The following is a 20,244-nucleotide window of genomic DNA, read 5'->3' as shown; positions in this document are numbered from 1 at the left end:
TGCGCGCCTTGTTGTGGGTACAAAGAGCAGATATTCCGTCAGCTGGATCTGCGCAGTGCAGTGACGAGGTCGATCGAGGCATGTATGTCTTAACCTGACGTCAGATGCGATCCTCAGGGGGGCAGTTCTGGGCGAAAGTCGAAGCACTTGTTCTGGGACCGAATTTAATGTATGGCTGGGAGGAACCAAAAGTGCCCATCCGAACAAGCAAAGGGACTAGACCGCCACCTGCCCCGTGATCCACACCGCCCAAACAAGTCTCACGAATACCCCGGATCCCTCATATTTTAGTCCATTCGCTCCCTCATTCTTCTGGTTCTCCCCCCGTTTGCGCTCTGTTTTTCGACCTCCATTGAGGCCTTTTATCCTCGAGAGCTCTGTTCTCGAGCTCTCCGATCCTTGATATACTCCGCGACCGTGTCGCTTTACCTCGTGTCGGTCTAGTTCGCTAGCAAATTCCTCGTCAAGCGTGAAGACACCCCTCTCCCACCACGACCACGCGCCCAATTTGTATGCGACATCCTCGGTAATCGAGTGCGGAGTTCCTGTCCGTTCGCCGCCCGACAATTTCGACTGCTTCTTATAACTCAACCTGCTCGTTACCTTTCAAAGAATCGCCAGTTTAGTTAAGGGGAAGACAAATATCGTCAGTATGGGGGAGTCCGCCCAGCGCCAGTCCTCGGGACTGGGATCGGTTTGGAAACATCTGTCTTGGGCACTGGTAAGTCACTGGTCATATTGCACACTACCACTATGACAATTCTGCCACTTGTCTGCTTGTGATTGTTGGAGCATTTACTGACATTGTTTTTGTTGGAAACAGTTGACCGTACAGTGCACGTCCTTTGTCTTGGTGAGTCGCTCCCGTCGACTCTGATCATAGCGTCCATGGTTGCTTATATCTCGTCCTCCCATAGCTATTGCATTATTCCAGAATTATGTCGCCGGCTGGCGGCAAGCGTTACCTAACGTCCACAACCGTTTTCTTCAATGAGGTCGTAAAGCTCGCTATCTCCCTGACCATGGCGCTGTACGAGGTTTCGAAGACAGCCCCTCCTTCGGTTCCCGCGACGTCCCTTTTCTTCTCCCTCACAACTGCCACATTCTCCGGTGATAGCTGGAAGCTTGCTATTCCTGCCTGTCTCTATACGCTTGCGAATTCGCTGCAGTACATCGCTCTGTCGAACCTGCCGCCAGCCACCTTTCAGGCATCGTACCAATTGAAACTCATCGTCGTGGCCGTAGCGAGCTTGGTACTGCTTAAGAGACCTGTCTCGCTCCGGAAATTGGGGCTCATGGTCCTTCTCTTGGCGGGCGTTGCTTTGGTGCAGATGCCCATTGGCAACCCTGACGATATGACTCTCCAAGATGAGACTGCGCGTCTTGCATTCCCGCGGTCTTTGGAAGAGTGGAAAGCCTCCAAGCTAGGACGCGAGAGCCTACATAAGCGTTCTGCAACCTATGAGGGGATTGAGGAGGATATGATGACCGCCAACCCAAGACTTAATGCTACCGTCGGCCTCTTGGCCACAGTTGGCGCCTGCCTCGCCTCTGGCGTTGCAAGCGTTTATTTCGAGAAAGTGCTGAAGGATAGTGCCAAGTCAACATCGCTCTGGATCCGTAACGTGCAGTTGTCCGTCTATTCGATATTCCCGGCGCTTTTCATCGGTGTTATCTTCTTGGATGGCGAGAAGATTGCTGCCAATGGCTTTTTCGAGGGCTACAACTGGATTGTCTGGTCTACTGTTGTCGTTCAGGCCATTGGTGGCATTGCCACGTCCTTCTACATTGGTTACGCATTCAGGGATGGCAAGAACATGGCTACGGCTGCGAGTATTGTACTCACCACACTGGCTAGCGTTTGGCTATTTGAGTTTGAACTCACTGCCAATGTATGTGACCGTCTTCCTTCAATCATGAGTATGTGCTAACAATTACAGTATCTCCTGGGATCATTCGCAGTATTGGTAGTTACCTGCCTTTGCGAGGATGCAAGTTCTGCAGCTGCCCAGGCTAAGCGTCAGACCTTCCGTCCACCTCCCATTCGCGTGGATCGCTATGAGAAGGAAAGCAAGAGTGGGGATGCTTCACCAGCCTCCCCATCACCTAACGAGATCTCCATTAAGCTTCCTGGCACGCCTTTTCTCTCTACTGATGGGCTTTCAACGTCCAGGCCTACATCCCCGGGCCATGTACGCGCTGGTCGCACCCCAAGCGGTGGGTATTTCGAAAAGCACTCACGGGACCACTGAACTACAATTTGCGGAAATTATATTCGCATTTTTCGCGTAGGGTTAACCTTCGCGTTGCTGTATCATGTTTTTCTGGGAAGTAAATAAGGATGGATAGAAGCGATGATGCCCCTTTTGCTTTCGTCATATAGGTTCCACTTTCTTGTACTTTATTCACATCATTTCTTTCGTTGTTGATTCTTTCGACTCGCAATCCTACAACCCACGGATCATTATCACGTTGAGCAATCTACTTTCCTAGGAAATGAAGACTGGAAAATTAAATGGCTTTAGGTTATTTGCTACATGTATCATCTATCATGACTTCTGTCCGCTTGCTGTATGCTGGCCGTAGAAGACCCCACGTGCTTTATAGCGGGTGACTTTTCCCCTTCCCCATCTACCCAGTTCTGGTTCAACCTCCTTTCACCTATCCGTGGTAAACGTGGATGTGGCAGCGTCTTGCCCATCGTATCATTCCATCATCTCACTATCTAACATGCGACACAATACTTATCATTCAATCCCTCAAGCCCGTCGGAATGCTCCCTATAAGCGTAGAGCCGTTCCTCAACTCCCTACTCCCAGCCGATCAAACCCAAGTGCCATCATTGATCAGAGATTAGTCGAAGGTGCACAGGAACCGTCGTTCAATCGACTACCGAGAGAGGACTCTAGGAGCTATCGACCTGAGCTGCAGTTGTTTTCTCGCGACGATGATATAGAGCTGGATGCATTTGGTATGCCGATCAATAACCCCACAATCCCATCTCAGAGTATTTAGATCAGGCTGATCATAAACCTTAGACCTTGAACTCCTGGCCCAATCAGATGAGCAAATACAGAGCCCTCAGACAGCCGGTTCATTCACAGACGGTGGCTCGTTGTCCAGGCCTCCCCAAAGAACAGACTATAACCGGGTTTCTCGTTTCTTTCAAGGTCAGAGCACATGCTTGATATAAGGTTCATGGATCTCAGCCCTGAATGGTCGAGCTAACATGGCTTGAAACAACAGCGGGTCTTCATGCCACTCCACGTCAAAGTTTCGGCTCTAGTTCTTCGGATACGGGTGTGAGATCGCCATCTAGTCCACTGATAAGGATGCGAGCTGGTAGGGCGAATGCACAAGCTTCCGAACATGACTTCGAGAACAATGTTGAATGCCATACTTCCTCCAACCGTGAAATACTGGCTTCTCACTCTGTTGAGATATCGTCAGTTACCCGCCGAGACCGGCAAAGAGGCCCCTTCCAACAACATCTTCCAATGTCAATTCGAGGGATCGTCCTCGTATCTGTGCATGAACTCCCAGATAAATACCGGTCGATCTTTCCCTTCCCTGTATTCAATGCCGTACAGTCAAAATGCTTCCAATCGGTCTACAAGACCGATAGCAACATTGTTCTTGCCGCACCTACGGGCAGTGGGAAAACAGCTATAATGGAACTGGCAATATGTCGATTACTCAACTGCCTCAAAGATGAACGGTTCAAAGTGATATATCAGGCACCTACCAAGTCTCTTTGTTCCGAGAAGTTCAGAGACTGGAGCAGAAAGTTCAATACATTAGGGCTGCAATGTGCAGAGTTGACCGGGGATACAGACCACACTCAATTGAGGAGTGTTCAGAACAGCCAAGTGATCATCACGACACCTGAGAAGTGGGACAGCATGACGCGGAAGTGGAAGGACCATGCACGGTTAATGCAGCTCGTCAAGCTATTCCTCATTGATGAAGTTCACATCCTCAAGGAAGCGCGTGGTGCAACCCTAGAGGCTGTCGTATCTCGCATGAAAGCAAACGGGTCGAACGTTCGCTTTATCGCTCTAAGTGCTACGGTTCCAAATTCAGAGGATATAGCAACGTGGCTAGGTAGGGATTCAGTAAATCAGCACGTGCCTGCCCACAGAGAGCATTTTGGGGAAGACTTTCGTCCTGTGAAGTTGCAGAAGTTCGTGTATGGCTACCATTCTCACGCCAACGATTTCGCATTCGACAAGATGTGTACCTCTAAGTAAGTTGTTCCCATAAGAAACAGAGTTTGCTATTGATGTTTTCCCGGTAGACTTGCAGATATTATATCATCTCATTCTCGAAAGAAGCCAATAATGATTTTTTGCTGCACGAGGAATTCCGCTGTTGCTACCGCGAAGGAGCTTACACGCTTGTGGACCATGTCCAATCCTCCTGCTAGGTTATGGAAGGGACCAGGAAGGTCTATGGAAGTGCAGAATGTAGACTTGAGAGGTACCACGTTTTCCGCTCAAGATATGGTGATACGGCCTAATATGTGTAGCCACAATTGCTGCTGGAGTAGCTTTCCATCACGCTGGCCTTGATCCAATTGATCGCCGCTCTGTCGAGACAGGGTTCCTCAATGGGCAGGTTAGCATAATTTGTTGCACATCCACTCTTGCAGTTGGTGTTAATCTGCCATGCCATCTTGTCATTATAAAAGGAACAGTCGGGTGGCAAGAGGGAGGCTGCAAAGAATATTCCGACCTAGAAATCATGCAAATGCTAGGGCGCGCCGGTAGACCACAGTTCGATGACAGTGCCACGGCGGTGATAATGACAAGACAAGCACGCGAAGCTCACTATGAGAGGCTTGTGTCTGGCTCTGAGAGCCTCGAAAGCTGCTTACATTTGAATCTTACTGACCACCTAAATGCAGAGATCGGACTTGGCAACATCACAGACATCGAATCTGCTATCAGATGGCTCTCTGGTACTTTCTTTTTCGTGAGAATGAGAAGAAACCCGACATATTATCGACTGAAGGAAGACGCTGATAAAGAAGATGAAGAGGACATGCTCCGACAGATATGTCAGAGAGATATCAAGCTTCTTCAGGATTGTGGACTGGTCTCCGCCGATAGTCTCAAATCCACCAAGTTTGGTGATGCCATGGCGCGATACTATGTGCGCTTCGAGACGATGAAGACCTTGCTTACTTTGAAGCCTCATTCAACCGTACCTCAAATTGTAAGAAATTGTACTTCTGCCGCGGGGCATACTGAAGACTAACCATCTATATAGCTCTCAGTGCTTTCGAGAGCAGACGAATTCCGTGAAATACGCCTCAAAGCGGGCGAGAAGTCCCTATATAAAGAGATTAATCGCTCCAATGCAATTCGGTTCCCAGTGAACGTGGATATAGCACTTTCCGCACACAAGATATCACTGTTGATCCAGTCCGAGTTAGGTGCTGTTGATTTGCCAGATGGCGAGCTATTCCAGAAGCACAGGTTCACTTTTCAACAGGACAAGACATTCGTCTTTTCTCACATCAACAGGCTCATCCGATGTATAATTGACTGTCAGGTAGGCCTTGAAGACTCTTTCACGCTACGAAATGCACTAGAGCTTGCAAGGAGCTTTGGTGCCAAAGTCTGGGATGACTCCCCACTTCAGATGAAGCAGATCGAACAAATTGGTGTGGTTGCCGTTCGAAAACTAGCGTCGTCAGGAATCACTAGCATTGAAGCACTGGAGCTTTGTGAACCTCATCAAATTGATATGATCCTGAGCAGAAATCCTCCGTTCGGGAGGAAGTTGTTGGAGCGGCTTGTTGATTTTCCCAAGCTTCGAGTGTCCGTCAACATGATTGGCAAGGTATTATACCAGAAGCTATTAGAATATCTTGCTGATACAATAGCAGGAAACAAAGACTGGTACAGGTGTACAGGTCAATATAAGAAGCGAAGTCGCCTTCATGAACGAGAAATGTCCGACATACTTCCAACGTCGCCCCGTGTATGTCTGCTTCATGGCGGGTACTTCGGATGGTCGTTTGCTCGACTTCCGACGCATAAGGCAAGTATTATCAATGACAACCAAGCACACTTTAACGACTCTAATTGTATTTAGTGCCAGTAAGATGCCCAATGGTCAGGAAATACTCTTCAGTGCGGAGCTGAAAAGCGCCGGCCAATCTGTGACGTGCTATGCAATGTGTGACGATATAGGTACCCAGGAATGCCCCTGACCGTCATTTAATATGACTGCTGACAATCTTAGCTGGGACTATGCGGTCCGCACAGTTGAAACCTGATCTCCCTACAAGCTTGTTTCCGTCCCAGCTAGATCCTCCGTCCGATGTAGTGTCGGAAAGGCCCAAACCTAACATCTCTCGCCGACGCAGTAACGACACATCCCAGACCAAATCCGTCGCCCAAATTATCAACCTTTGGGACAGTGACGATCTTTTGTTCGGAGATTTCCTAGAAAATGGTAAGCCGGATTGCTCCTAGTGAAATTAGGCATTGACGGATTGACCCGATTCATATGCAGACCAAGCCGAAAACTGGTCGTGTGTCGATAAGTTGCCACAATCGCCAGAAGACAAAGCACAGCTTTCGAGAAATACGAGTAAGGGTCCGAATCAAAGCAACAATCAGATAGTCGAAACAGTAGGGGCTGTCAGACTCGAGAACGGTCGATGGGCCTGCAACCATCGGTGCAAAGATAAGACAACGTATTACAATGATCCCAAGTCCAAAGGAAAACAACTAATTGCAAGCAGATGTAAGCATCTCTGCTGTCGAGAAGGACTCGAGAAGCCACCCAAAGCAAACAAGAAGCGACCAGGCGACGATGATAAGGACAAGGGTAAGAAGATAACGGGGCTCAATCAGACAACCCTTCCAGCAACAATAGCCAAGAAGGACACTACCACCCAAGCGAGTAACCCTTCTGATTCCGAAGCACAGAGACACCTATTAGAAACCTCGGTGTCAGCACACAAATTCTCCTCAGCAGATACAAAAACCAACAAAAACAATAAGCCAGGAAATGACTCTGGCTGTCCAGTTCCAAAGAACATACTAGAATCCTCAAGCGACTACGGAAACGACAGCTTCAGTGACTTCCCTTCACCGTCCGCCCTACTGCTCGGAAAGCCCATAGTAGCAACATCGTCGAAAGAACAGGATCCCGAAGGCCCCACTATCGAAGACAACACGAAGATAGACCTGAATACAGAAGACTGGAGTGATGATGATGGATGGCCCAACTTCCAATTACCACCAGTGACGGAAACGATCTCTGCACCCGAAGGTGGTCAAGAAAGGAACATTCAATCAGCACAAGGCCCGGATAAGGCTGATACAATGAAGCCAGCCACAACGAAGGTCAATAATAAGATGCCAAACGATCAGGATGATAAATCAGATTATCTGGAAGCTACTCCTGCTGGTTCCCATGGTAAGAAACGGAAGGTTCTCATGACCACGACCGTCACCGTCAATAGAAAGAGATGCAAAACGGACAAAGACATCGTAGCTACTTATCCAAGCTCTTCCCAGCCCAATGGTCCTACGGATGTGGCAGCTGAGATTCCCGCAGGCTGGGAGGATATCGACCCTGCTCTACTGCATGAGTTCAAGGATATTATCAAATTGTTGTAATGCTTGATAGCTAGACATAATTTGTGAAATTCAGCATGTGGTGCAGATGTGGAACCGTCCATCCACATTCCTTCCTTCTCAAGTACTTCTAGTATCACAGTAGGTAACCGAATGTTGTCAGAATATGCGGAGAATGCCATACAGAAGTGAAAACTAGTATAGTGAACCACTGATGAGGCTCGCACACGAGGTAAACACCGTAATAAGCCCTTCAGATACTGCTCAAGGAGTAAAAAAAGAACACACACTCTCTCTCTTCTGTGCTCCAAAGCATAAGTTGCCATCGCAATATGAAAGTGAATGAGAAAAGGAGTGAAAGCCCTCGAAGGCCCAAAAGGGAAACGCGTTGAAAGTCACGCACCCCCAGGCCTACTTCTTATAAGACCTTCTAGCTTTGTCCGTGACTCTTATGTCTCACATCACCCGTCTTCACTTTCAACACTCTCTTTTCCAGACTCTTCCTAATCTGCATTAGCGAGTTCATGGAACCAGTGCAGAAACACACAGGTAGTGTTTCACGCTAGTGCTGATTTGTATACATTTCGATATAGGGCTGGCTGTTGACACAGTCCTCTTCACTGATCTAGATTTCTCTCTTCTCCACCAACAAACAATCTTCTGCTTCCCAACTTCGCGTCGATAGACGATTGATCTATCACAACATACCGAAACTAACTTCGAAGCACATCAATAGTCAGGTATGTGATTCAATATGATTCCTTTTTTCACAGAATCCTGTCTTTTTGTCTTCGGGGTTGTGTACTTTGACACAGGTGACGCGCCCGCACGGCGCACTGCATCATGACTTGACTTTCGCTAAGCGAATAGTTGGGCACGATATATCCCGTCTTTCATCGGTTTTATCACTTCTGTTATCTTCGACCCATCAGTACTCTTGAAGCAGGTATGCTAACTTGGAACCAGAGAAGTTGCACACCGTACCTTCGTGGTTGTTCCTCAATATGGGGAAGCTCAACTACCTTGGCGTGAGTTCTTTCGTTGAGTTTCAATTTATGATAACTCTAGAAGACAGAGGCTGATGATGACTTGCTTCGTAGCGAAAGATCAGAGGCATCAAAGCGGGCCAGGCTGTCTTAACTAGCTTGGTAGGTAGCAGTCGAGTGGTCTGAAATCTAGCGAAGTAGACTGACAACTGCTTATAGAAAAAGCGATTGCCGCCTGAAGATGGCAGTAAACCGGGCAACCATGGTTCAGCTTTGCGAGACCCTGTCGTTGAAATCGATATTACCGGGAAAGAGTTGACGGATGATGGCCTCAACCAGTTCATCGATGTCTTGATCGAATGCATCAAATTTGAAATCAAAGAAGTTAGAGAGGGCAAAGTTCATACCTCCCGCATAGTACGGGTCGCTGAGCTCCACTTGCAAGGTAACCAGCTTACCGTGGAGTCGTTGGCTAAACTGGCAGAGGTAGTCGCTTTGTCGATCGATGACCTTCGGGAACTGGATCTCTCCAAGAACCAGCTTCACATTGAGACTGCGGAAGATGTTGAAAAGTGGGAGGCCTTCCTCGGGAACTTCAAACATTGTTTCATGCTCAAGAAGCTTGATCTGGGTGGCAACCCCCTTGGTTGTCTGGGCATTGAGCACTTCGCGCGGGTCTACCTCAAAAGTGACCTCGACTGGCTTTTGAGTGACGCTCCGGACATTATTGGTCCTAACCCTGACGCCGAAGGTGATTCAATTGATGATCTGGCTAGAATGAAGTTGTCGGACAAGGAAAACGAGCCTAAGGGATCCAAGAAGTCGCCTGACAAGGGTAAAAACGCCCGTCAGAAGAGTAGGTGCACGGCTTCATCTTTTAGGTATGTATCTGGAACTAACAGATGACCTTTTCTAGGCCACACACAAATCGAATGGGCCGAACAGGCGCAGTATACTTGCACTCGAGGTCTGCGTTCCATTCCTCATCTCGTCCTATCGGAGATTGGACTGTCCAACACCAGTGCCCTTCATCTGCAAAGCATGCTCAAAGCTCAACACACGCCGGAGCACCTACTTAAATTTCTTCCTCCAGGGAAGTCTGTGACTCTCCCTCAAACTGCGTCCCTGTGCATGAGCATAATTTGGCGCCCTACCAATGATCTCCCGCCGTACACAGTGCGGCTTCTGGAGGTGGCAGAAAGTCTTCGTGATGTGGTGTCCGATACAGAGGCTGAAGGGCAGAGTATGAACGAGAATGACGGCACAGAGTATGCCAGCCGCGACAGAACCAAAGGACAAGACCATGACGAGAAACCCACAAATCAGGTTGAGAAGAATCTGAAACTCGAATACGCTCGTCTCTGCAAACGCGTCCAACTTGAGGCAATCAAGACAGAAGGCGTGCATAGCAGCACACTTTGGAGCACCGCACTGAAAATGATGCTCATATCACGGACCATCTTGCTGGATGATGACAATCGTCCGGGATCGGATATTAAGGTGGAAGGTGCCGATGTCGAGAATAACGTACGCGCGGACGAAGGCGAGAAAGAGGCGGAGTGGATTCAAGAAGACGACAGCTCATCTGATGGGCCAAACTACGCCCATGTGGAGTTTGTTGAGCCTCGTAACCGGACTCGCGTGCGGTTTGTCGAACCTAATACTGGTGCATACTCGTATCCAGGTGAAGATATCGCGCACATGGGCCCTCCGGTGACAAACACTGCTCCTGAAAGGGCCGGACAACGCGCCGGTCCATCCTACTCCCGCTATAAAGCGTTCGTCTCCGAATTTCCCACGCCTCAGGAGGCATATGAACCATCTGCATCGATGAAAGCGGCTGTTGCGGCTGAAGTTATGCCGTTCCCTTCTGCAGCATCCTCAAGCTCGGGTACAAGGAGCCAGGACCCTGAAGAAGACCGCGTGTTGCGGTTCGACGTTCCCTTAAAGGTTTGGCGACGAACGATTGCCTATGTTGTCAGCGCGAATGGGTTGCTTGACAATGTGCAGCAGAATTGCATTCTGAAGTATGCCGCTAGCTGGGAGGCCCTCGAACACGCACAAACATTCCAAGGCGCCGAAGAGCACCAACAGATTTGGAAGCTCCTTCAGACGTTGGATTGCTTCAACTACAGCGTGTGGAAGGCTGATCGATCCAAGGTGAATGTGTCCCGAACACAGTCGATGAAGGAGAAAATGAAAACTGCAGGACAGGACTTTCAGATCGCAATGTGAAACGAAGAAGACATGATTTTAAAAGTTCTAAAAGGAGAGCCACTGTACGAGTGATCAGTCGATGAAGGTGCTCAACTCAGAATCGGGATGTTTGCCGGCCAGAGCCCGATCTTTGTATGACACTGATCAACGGGATCCTTGTCTGGCGACTCCATAATAATAGCTTAATAATGATAAGGATGATGAAAATTGATTTCTGCGTAATAGTTGTAAGAACTATCGTAACTCAGGATCGAAGTTTTACTCCAAGATGCCTCACTCAGTCTTTGAGTGAATCCCCTTTCCCCGCACGTGACCCCTCATTATCCATCTTCGCCATCTTCGCCTTCACCTTCACCTTCAACTCCACCATTCACCTCTACTTTACTTCTCACACTTTCCCTATAATCGAGAGATAGCGTGTCGATCCAGAATCCTCCCTCGGCGCAAAAAACCATGATGCGGACCAAAAGAACCAACACTCAGCCCTTAGAAGATGCCTCCATCTCGCCCGCCACCTTCAACGACGGCCTTCCCCTCCCGAAACTGATTGCCTTTGATCTCGACTACACTCTCTGGCCATTCTGGGTCGACACGCACGTCAGCGCCCCTATCAAACCCCGCGACAACAATTCCCGCTGCACGGATCGGTATGTCCCCTCATCCCCCTAGCAAAAACCACTACCGTATAACTCACACCATTACCTCACCGCAGCTGGAACGAATCGTTCGCCTTCTACCCCGCCGTCTCCTCGATCGTCTACGCCTGCAAAAGCAAGAACATTCCGCTGGCTCTAGCCTCGCGCACTCACACCCCCGATCTCGCCCGTGACATGCTTAAAGCGCTGCACATCATCCCTACGTTCTCTGATAACCCCGCGGCGAAGACTAAGTCGGTGCGCGCTCTGGATTACTTCGACTATGTGCAGATTTTCCCGGCGAACAAGACGCAGCATTTCTCGCGCATTCAGCAGGCGAGTGGGGTGGCGTATGAGGAGATGCTGTTCTTTGATGATGAGGCGAGAAATCGGAATGTTGAGACTGAGTTGGGGGTGACGTTTTGTCTGGTCAAGGATGGGATGACGAGGGAGGAGGTGGATCGGGGAGTTTGGGCGTGGCGAAAGAGGAATGGGATTAAGCAGCGCAAGGAGGGGGATGTACAGAATGGGGATGAAGAGTGATGTTGTGTGTGTGTGTGGGGTGGGTTATAAATATGGGTTTGTAGATATGGGTGTTGGCGTTTAGTTGGGTTTTGCTTAGATATGATGATGATAGATACCCGGTTGGGATAGATGACGATTATATACTTATACTTTTGATGTGGACAGAATTTCACTGATTTTCTGTATCAAACATGGTGATAATCTATAACGGAATATGATAGTGCTATTCTTCCTCTGGGGTGTACTCACGGGCCCGTCTCGGTCTCCACAACTCACCTCCGCGGACTTCAATCAACTTTCACCGTACATCCGCAAGCGCAATCAACAACACAACACAACAGACACTATCCAGTCTATCGCCTACCTACCTACAAGCCCTTCTCGCCACTCTCAACTACCTCTTCTCTACAACCTCACACTGCCACCAATCTGAAAATGGACCCCCGACAACACCACCCATCCCAACCACCACCACAATCAACATCAACATCAACAACACACCTCAAACCACCACCCTCCCACCACACCCAGCAACGCGCACCCCCTCCCCATCCACCCCCTCGCACCACCACCGCACTCCCATAACCGCGCACCCCAGCGCCACCATCTCCGAAAGCCTGCTAATCCAAGGCTCACACCCAATCTCCATCGGAGCGAGCACAATAATCCACCCACGGGCAAGAATCTACTCCTACGAAGGGCCCGTTATAATCGGCAACGGATGCATAATCAGCGAGAAGAGCGTTATCGGGTCCGCCCCTACCACATCCACATCCACAACATCTACATCTACATCAAGCGGCATCGCCAGCAAAGACGAAGGGTCAATTCTGCCCATCCGCATCTCGAACAGCGTGACAATCGGCCCAGGGGCACAGATCCTTCCGGGGGCGCATATCCATAGTGCGAGTTGTGTGGAGGCGCGCGCGGTGATTGGGAGAAGGGCGGTCGTGGGATCGCATTGTCGGGTGTGTGCGGGCGTTGAGGTGGCGGATGGGGATGGGGTTGCGGATTGGATGGTTGTTTGGGGGGGTGGGAATAGGAGGAGGAGGAGGGCTGTGGGGAGGGTGGAGCCGAGTAAGGTGGTTTTCCCTGCTGGTGCAGGAGGAGGGAATGGTGGAGGGAATGGTATAGGGGGAAATGGGTTGGAGGGGAGGGTGATTGAGGAGGCGAGGTTGATGGTGTTGCAGAGGGAGAGGGATGCGTTGGTTAGGTTGATTGGGGGGAGGAGGAGATGAGCTTGTTCTTTTTCATTGTGATGGATTGGTGGATGATTGGGGGTGGGGGATAGGTGGTGGGAGGTGTTTGTTTCTGCTCTATACCCAATTTAAATGTGACTTTGAAAATACTACCAATACTGCAAGCAAGTATCTTGTTATCTTGTGCACAACCTTCTTGACCTGCTGAGTCTCGATGTATGTATCTTAATAATGGCACGTATCGTGTAAGACAAAAGAAATCTGATGTTGCATAGAACATCTACCCTATCCCAGCAGACACATTGAGACATAAAGTACATGAGAAAAATGAAAGAAAAATGCAATTCACGCTGTCCTAGATCCTATGACCCCCGGGTATGACCTCCTCCCCTCATGCGCTTTCCTCCAGTGGTTCCTCCTTCGCCTCCAGCTTCTCCTCCATCCTCACGAGCACGCTTGTTGCCCTGAGGGACGAACTGGCGAGCACCGGCATTCAGCGAGCGGCCTGGACTAGCCTGTCCCTGCTGAGCGGCATTCGTAGCTTGTACATTTTGGTTTCCGCCGCGTCCATGACCTCCGCGTCCGCCACGGCCCCGGGGAAGACCAGAGCCGCGCTGGCTAGGAGCTTGCTGCTGGGCTTGACCCTGACCTTGCGCCTGTTGCTGCTGGCCCTGTTGCTGGCCAAAAGGATTCGCCTGCGACCCGCCGCGGCCGCCGGTTCTGCCGCCTCGTGCGACGGGCAATCCGGATGTCAGTGCTCGCATAAGACCAGGAGCATTGCCGGCCGGAGGCTTGCTGGGCAACGAGGTGGGTTGCTTGTTCTGGCTCTGACCGAACGGGTTCGGAGGAGCATTGGCGGCTGGCTGAGCCGTTGCAGGGGCAGCTTGTTGTTGTGCTGCCTGTTCAGGCGCAGGTTGTTGCTGCGGTTGCTGCTGTGCTGGGGCACCTGTCTGCGGCGTAGATTCAGCAGAAGGTGGCTCAGCGGTGGAAGCTGCAGCAGGCTCCGCAGGCTGTGCCTGTGGTGCAGCTGCAGGCGTAGCTGCGGGTGTGGCCGCAGGAGTGGCCGTCGGAGCAGGCGACGGCGATGGTACCACCGGGGTAGCCTGGGCCGCTGCGGGCGCGGGAGACGGTGCAGGCGCAGGGGATGCCACCTGGGCGGGCTTGGCCTGCGCTGCCGGAGGCGCTCTGGTGGTCTTTGCGACCTCCCACACTTCGACAACGGGCTTCTGAGGTGTCTCTGTAGCAGCCTTCTGAACCACATCGATCTTGGCCTGGGCTGTCCTGTATCGGGTATCCAGCATGCTTAGCTTCGCCAGTGATTTCTTGTCGGACAACTCGACGGCAGCCTTGATCTTCTCCTCCACACCCTCTTCATGGGCCTTCTTCAACGCTTCTCTCTCTTCGTTAAACTTCTGCTCCAGTGTGCTCATGGCCTCCTGGTTGGCTTGGCTCTCCTGCTTGTCGGTTTCCTTTTGCTTAGCCACTTGGGTGCGGATGTTGCTCCGAATGATGTTACGAATGGTCTCGTTCTTGGCAACAAGCTCCCTGGCTTGCGCATCCGTCAGCTCAGGCAATCCAGTGTCCTTGGAAGGTGTCGCGGGAGCAGCCGCAGGAGTCGCCGGCGTTGCTGGCACCTGCTCGGATTTGGGAGCTGGGGTTCCAGGTTCCTGAGGAGCGGCTGGTTGACTGGACTTCAACCGCTCAACTTCCTGCCGATGAGCAGCCCGGACTTCAGCCAGCTTGCTGTTGAACATCTCCTTCAGCTTGTCAGAGCGTTCCTTGATCTTGGCCTCGTGTTCTGTCTCCTTCGCGGCCAACGCCGTCTCCTTCTCCGCAAGAGCTGCCTCGAGGCGTTGCACCTTCTCTTCCAGAGCCTTCACGCGTTGGTCGTCAGAAGCGGCAGGCGGCTGAGTTGTTGGCGCAGGGAACTGAGAAGCAGGCGTTGAGTCAACACCCGTAGCTCCTTCAACAGCAGCAGGAGCAGGAGCTGCAGGTTTCTCGGCCATCCTCGCCTTCAACTCATTCAGCTCCTCCCGAGTCGTCTTGAGTTCTTCTTGAATAACTTCCTTCTCTTGCACGACCGTGTTCAGCTCTACCTGTTTAGCATTTATACGACCAGTCAATTCCTTAGACCGAGCCTTGAATTGGTCCGTGAGCTTCGTGCGCAGTTCTTGCACACGATCCTCCGCATGCTTCAACTGTTCTGGGAATGCAGCAGCCTGTGTTTGTAGAGTGTCCCGAGCAGCAACGGCCTCATCACGTTCCTTCTCCAAAGTCTCAAGCTTCTCCTTCAGACCCTCCATTTCAGCAGGGTGTACCCGATCGTACTTCTGCAAGATGTTCTGCGTACGTTGCTGCCACCGGTCCCTGTCATCCTGCAGCAACTTCAGCTCTCCATCCTTCGTCTCCACAGTGTTCTCTAGCTCCCTAATTCTAGTCTCTAGCGGTTGAATTTGCTGGACAAGTTCTTCGATGCGAGAAGACTTCTCCGCAAGTGAGGTTTCCGCCTGCTTGACCTGGTTACGCAGCGTAACACTACTCTCGCGGAACAGGTTGAGTTCATTCAGGGTCTCCATCAACTTGTTATGGCTGAGAGCGCTATGTTCACTGTCGGCAGCCGCGCGACGCTGCTGCTCGAGCTTAAGCCGGGCTTCGTCAAGCTGGGTCTGTGTGTAGTCGAGTTGCTGACGAAGACGCTTGCTTTCCTGGGTTGACAGGTGGTACTGCACATCGACGATCTCCTTCTCACGACGCAGGAACTTGATCACCTCCTGGAGGCCTTCGAGGTTGGGCGCCCCAGCCTCTCCATCCTCATCTCCCTCAGGGATGTTAGCCCGGTCGCGCTGGAGGGCTGCGATCTGGTTTGTGATGTTCTCGAGTTGGGTATGCAGCAACGAATTCTGGTGGAGAACTTCCTCGCGGCGCTTTTGCAGTTCCGTAAGCTCACTCTCATACCGGTCCTTAATCTCAGTCCAGCTTTCCTCCTTCTGAGCAAGGTCCTTCTTGAAAGTGTCGGCCTGGGTCCGGAGTTCGACAACTTCCAGCTTCAGCTGGTTAGCTTCGGACCGGACCAATTGTAGGTTCTTCGCAGCTTCGGCATGCTTGACCAACTCGCTCTCGTAGTTCTGTTGGGCATGCTGCGCGATTTCGGCTTGTGCCTTGAGATCTTCCTGATGGAATTGAGCAGAAGCGATCTGCCGTTCATTTTCGTCCTTCAATCTTGTGATCTCTGCTTCCAGCGCGGCCTTCTGCTCCTCCAAATGCCGGCCAGCCTCCCCTTGCTCGTCACGCAGGTTGGTGAGTTCGCCATTCGTAGTCGAAAGCTCAGTAGAGATTTCTTCGATGCGCTTCTCAAGGTCCTGAATCTTCTTATCCTTCTCTTCGATGAGACGCTCCGTTTCCTCCCGATACTGTTCCTGGGTCTCAGTAACAGACTGCAGGCGCTCTTCGCTCTGCTGACTGATAGCCTTGTAGTCTTCCACCCGCTCTTCCGCGTGCTGAAGTTCATTCTTTGTCAACTCCAGATCACGACGGAGCTCGGATACTTCAATACCAAGCTCCTGTTCGCGTGTCAATCCACTCTCCTGGCCTTCCTCGGGAACCGCAGGCGCTTCAGTAGGAGCAGCAGACACACTTGGCTTAGTCTGCACAACCTGAAGGCGTTCTTCCGCACTACGCAGCTCGACAGTGAGTTCGTCGACTCTCGACTGCAAGTGATCTCTTGTCGTCTTCGCAGCAACCAACTCCTCCCGAGCCGCGCCCAAGCTCGTCACCAAGTCGTCAATTCGCTTCTGGCTTTGCTCATGTTCGTATTCCCTGCGCAACGATGCCTTCTTTCCCTCCTCAACCTCATCATTAAGCTTCCGCTTGGTGGACTGGAGCTCCGATTCGAGAGACTCCACGCTACTCTGCAAACGACGACGGCTCTCAGCATCGGTATGCTCCCGCTCATTGAGGATGGTTTGAAGATTGGCGTTGAGAGAATCAAGTCGGCCTCTTTCGTTGCGCAGTGTCTCGTTGTCCTCGATGAGTCTCTTCTCGATATTCTTCCAGAGATCCTTCTCTGCCTTGAGGTTGGCATTCTCCCGTTGAAGGCTCTCAACAAGACCCTTCGTCTCCACCAGATCTTCCGCAGCCTGCTGAGTCCTGATATCCTGCCGGTTAGCGTTTTCCAGAAGAGTAGCGTAGCGTTTCTGCATTTCTGCGTTTCCGTTCTTAAGCATGTCGAAATTGCCCTGGAGAAGCTCGGCTCTTTGGGTGGCAGCAACAAGCTGGCTGCTGGAGCGGCTGATTTCGCTCATCAGTTCACTGTTCTTCCTGGATAGCTCATTGACCTGTTGCTTCAAAGCTGCATGATCGGTGGCGGACTCCTCGCGGAAGCTGTCGAAGTGTGCCTGCACCTTGCGCAACAGATCAGCGTAGTCTGGAACATCCTTGGCCGGCTCTTCGGAAGCGGGAGGAGCTGCGCCGAGAGGAAGAGACTGGGAGAAGACAGATGCGTCGCCAACTGTTTGACGACGGCGGGTAAGCATGCTCCGGAAGGTATCCCTCTCCTTAACATAACTCTTTGTTTGAGCGACGAGGTTAGCGATCTCGTCACGGTAAGTCTGCACCCGGATTCTCAGCTCCTTCAGCTCCTCTTGCTCTTGTTGACGGATGGCATCCTGCTCGCGGGCCTCTGCGCCCTCCATCTTATCCCCAAGCTCTCTCAACATACGGCGGAGAGTGACATTCTGCTCTTGGAGCTCGTGAAGATCCTTGAACGTCATCAAGTTGCGACTAATGAAACGTCCGGTTGGGTTGAGATCAGCAGAAGAGTCATCAATCTCCTGGCGTGCAATCTTCTCGAGTTCCTCCCTATCGTACGTGGTCTCGCCTTCCTTCAGAATGGCATTTTCCAAGACCAAGACCTTAATCTGAGCGCTCAAATCTCTAAGTTGCTGACGCAAAATGTCTCCCTCACGGGCCAATCCCTCCACTTGACCTTGCCACTTCCTTGCCTCCTTGGTTGCATCGTCTCGTTCCTTCCCAGCGGTTTCCAAGATGTTGGACATTTCGACGACGGCATTCTCGAGTCTACCGTGATCTGCACGAAGTTCATCAATTTCAGGCTTGCTGGCTTCAAGATCTTGGACCATCTCGTCTAGAGTCGATCTAAGCTCTTGGTTTGTCTTTTGCTCCATAGCCAGCGATGTCCGCATCTTGTCGTACTCGGTATACATCTGCGTCAGGGTGAGTCCTCCCTTTCCGCGCGACGCTCTAGGTGAAAACGCGCCCACTGGAGTACTGGGACGCATTGGGGTACTGGGCCCTGCGCCATTCAGCGCCGGGCTCATGGATCTCCTTCCAGCAAAACCATCGGACTCGAGCTGGCTGACCGTGAGCTCAAGCTCAGCAACGCGGCGCTCAGCAGCTTCTTTGTCGGCGTGTTCGGTTTCGATTTCCACTCGGAGACGGGAAATCTGCTCCGCAGCATCTTCTCTTGCTTTGTCCAGAGCGAGTTGGCATTCCTTGGCACGCTGCTTCGAAGTCTCGGCAGCATTTGACTGCAATTCGGCCAGTCTACTTGCACTATCCAATTCGATTCTGAACGACTCGGTCGCCTTGATGGCGTCTTCTCTAAGCTGGTTGATGCTGGAAAGCGCTTCTTCATAACGCTGCTCCACCTCATCCAGGCGGCTCTTAAGGGCGTTCTCACTCCGTCTCAATGAGTCAACATTGGCACTGATCTCCTCATTTTCGCGTTGAAGCTCCGAAATTCGGGCGCTCTTCTCCTTGCGGAATTTCAGATACTCGGCGGACTTAGTCTTCAATTCCGTCTCGAACCACTCGTTGTTTTTCTTTGTCAATTCCAAATCCTGCTGGAGGCTCTGCTCACGGAACTTAGCGCTGGCGGAGGCAGAGTTTGCGGCCTGGAGGTTCTGCTCGGCGGTGGAGAGTTCGCGTCTCAATTCGATTGTCTTCTTGTGTTGTGTCGAGAGCTCCTCGGCAAGCTTGTCATAGGCTGCGGACTTGGATTCGAGGAGTGATAGAGTGTCTCGGTTGGAAGCTTCGAGCGATGAGATGCGAGATTTCAATGAGCTGGCTTCGGATTCGTTTGACGTGGAGGACGACTTGAGTGTAGCAATCTCGGATTCCAGGGTAGAGCGAATGTTTTCTGCAGAGCGTAAGTAAACGCGTAGTGGCGGGTCCGCATAGGAACTAACCGGACTCGTGGAGTTTCTTCCTTGTTTCCTCGACTTCGGCATGACCCTTCTCGACCGAGCTCTTCAGGACCTTAATCTTGTTGTCTCTCGAGCGGACGGCATTATCGAGTTCCACCTCGAGGCGTATTTTATCAGACTTGAGCTCATCATGCTCGCGTGCTTTTGTGGTAATAGCTTCCAAAAGCTGGTTGACTAGCTCGACCGTAGGAGCTGTGGTGAGGGTGCTCAAAGTCGACTCGGCAATGGCGTAGTGCGACGAAATAAACGGTAACTCAATCGTAGCAGCAGCCATGATTACCATGGGCTGTCCGCAGCGATAGCTGCTGGCAAATGAAGGGTAATGCTATATGACGACAAACAATGGACGAAATGACGGAACAAGCCACAGTAGGTGAATCGGAATGGGTCTGCTGCGCGTTGAAAGAAATTCCCTTTAGCGAGAGCGCACAGCTTCCAGGTAGCAGACTAAGCCATGGAATAGCGCTGGGAATGATGGAATGGGCACTAGTGAAGGGGAGAGGATGAACAGGGCCCCGTTGCGCGATGAGATGTAACGAACGAGAGGCTCCATGGCTGGACGGAGCTCTCGATATGGTTAGCGTATGTCAAATACTCACGTGATGTCGTGTCCGCCTCAGGCCGGAACGGCTGCATCGCAAAGTCTCAGGCGGCGATGACGACCTACTTCCTTCTCTTTCTCTCCCCACATCCCCACTGATTCTATTTACCTCGTCTGTGAGGTGGTCTTGATCTAGGGATTGTCCCCCGGGGTTGGCCCATTTCTCTCTGTTCTCATATGATATAACACAGCCTTTACCAGAGCTCCTTTGTGCTCTCACAAAGCGAGGCCTCGCCTCAATCTGGCTCCACTGCCCCCT

The 20,244-nt window shown here is 51.3% G+C and overlaps 5 protein-coding genes across 5 annotated transcripts; 4 read left to right on the top strand and 1 right to left on the bottom strand.

Annotated features, from left to right (window-relative positions):
- Positions 1 to 652: 652 nt before the first annotated feature.
- Positions 653 to 2,252, top strand: AKAW2_51836A (putative UDP-galactose transporter; the record flags this gene model as incomplete). Its single annotated transcript, XM_041691809.1, has 4 exons — positions 653 to 721; positions 824 to 853; positions 918 to 1,892; positions 1,941 to 2,252. 4 exons carry the CDS (start codon positions 653 to 655, stop codon positions 2,250 to 2,252), a joined length of 1,386 nt encoding a protein of 461 aa, XP_041545257.1.
- Positions 2,253 to 2,730: 478 nt separating this feature from the next.
- MER3 (putative DEAD/DEAH box DNA helicase (Mer3)) lies at positions 2,731 to 7,640 on the top strand (the record flags this gene model as incomplete). The annotated part of the gene is made up of 11 exons (XM_041691808.1): positions 2,731 to 2,971; positions 3,039 to 3,170; positions 3,247 to 4,246; positions 4,298 to 4,479; positions 4,529 to 5,217; positions 5,272 to 5,847; positions 5,894 to 6,048; positions 6,103 to 6,200; positions 6,253 to 6,465; positions 6,526 to 6,709; positions 6,758 to 7,640. 11 exons carry the CDS (start codon positions 2,731 to 2,733, stop codon positions 7,638 to 7,640), a joined length of 4,353 nt encoding a protein of 1,450 aa, XP_041545256.1.
- Positions 7,641 to 8,602: 962 nt separating this feature from the next.
- Positions 8,603 to 10,819, top strand: AKAW2_51834A (uncharacterized protein; the record flags this gene model as incomplete). Its single annotated transcript, XM_041691807.1, has 4 exons — positions 8,603 to 8,626; positions 8,699 to 8,746; positions 8,804 to 9,440; positions 9,501 to 10,819. 4 exons carry the CDS (start codon positions 8,603 to 8,605, stop codon positions 10,817 to 10,819), a joined length of 2,028 nt encoding a protein of 675 aa, XP_041545255.1.
- Positions 10,820 to 11,254: 435 nt separating this feature from the next.
- AKAW2_51833A (Mg-dependent acid phosphatase) lies at positions 11,255 to 11,979 on the top strand (the record flags this gene model as incomplete). Its single annotated transcript, XM_041691806.1, has 2 exons — positions 11,255 to 11,448; positions 11,514 to 11,979. 2 exons carry the CDS (start codon positions 11,255 to 11,257, stop codon positions 11,977 to 11,979), a joined length of 660 nt encoding a protein of 219 aa, XP_041545254.1.
- Positions 11,980 to 13,522: 1,543 nt separating this feature from the next.
- Positions 13,523 to 19,667, bottom strand: AKAW2_51832S (putative filament-forming protein (Tpr/p270); the record flags this gene model as incomplete). The annotated part of the gene is made up of 2 exons (XM_041691805.1): positions 13,523 to 19,317; positions 19,367 to 19,667. 2 exons carry the CDS (start codon positions 19,665 to 19,667, stop codon positions 13,523 to 13,525), a joined length of 6,096 nt encoding a protein of 2,031 aa, XP_041545253.1.
- Positions 19,668 to 20,244: the final 577 nt, after the last annotated feature.

The sequence above is a fragment of the Aspergillus luchuensis genome, chromosome 5 (genome assembly GCF_016861625.1).
Source record: "Aspergillus luchuensis IFO 4308 DNA, chromosome 5, nearly complete sequence".
NCBI classification, from domain to species: Eukaryota; Fungi; Ascomycota; class Eurotiomycetes; order Eurotiales; family Aspergillaceae; genus Aspergillus; species Aspergillus luchuensis.
Note: the sequence above shows the minus strand (reverse complement) of the source record. Positions and strands in the feature narration are given on the sequence as shown.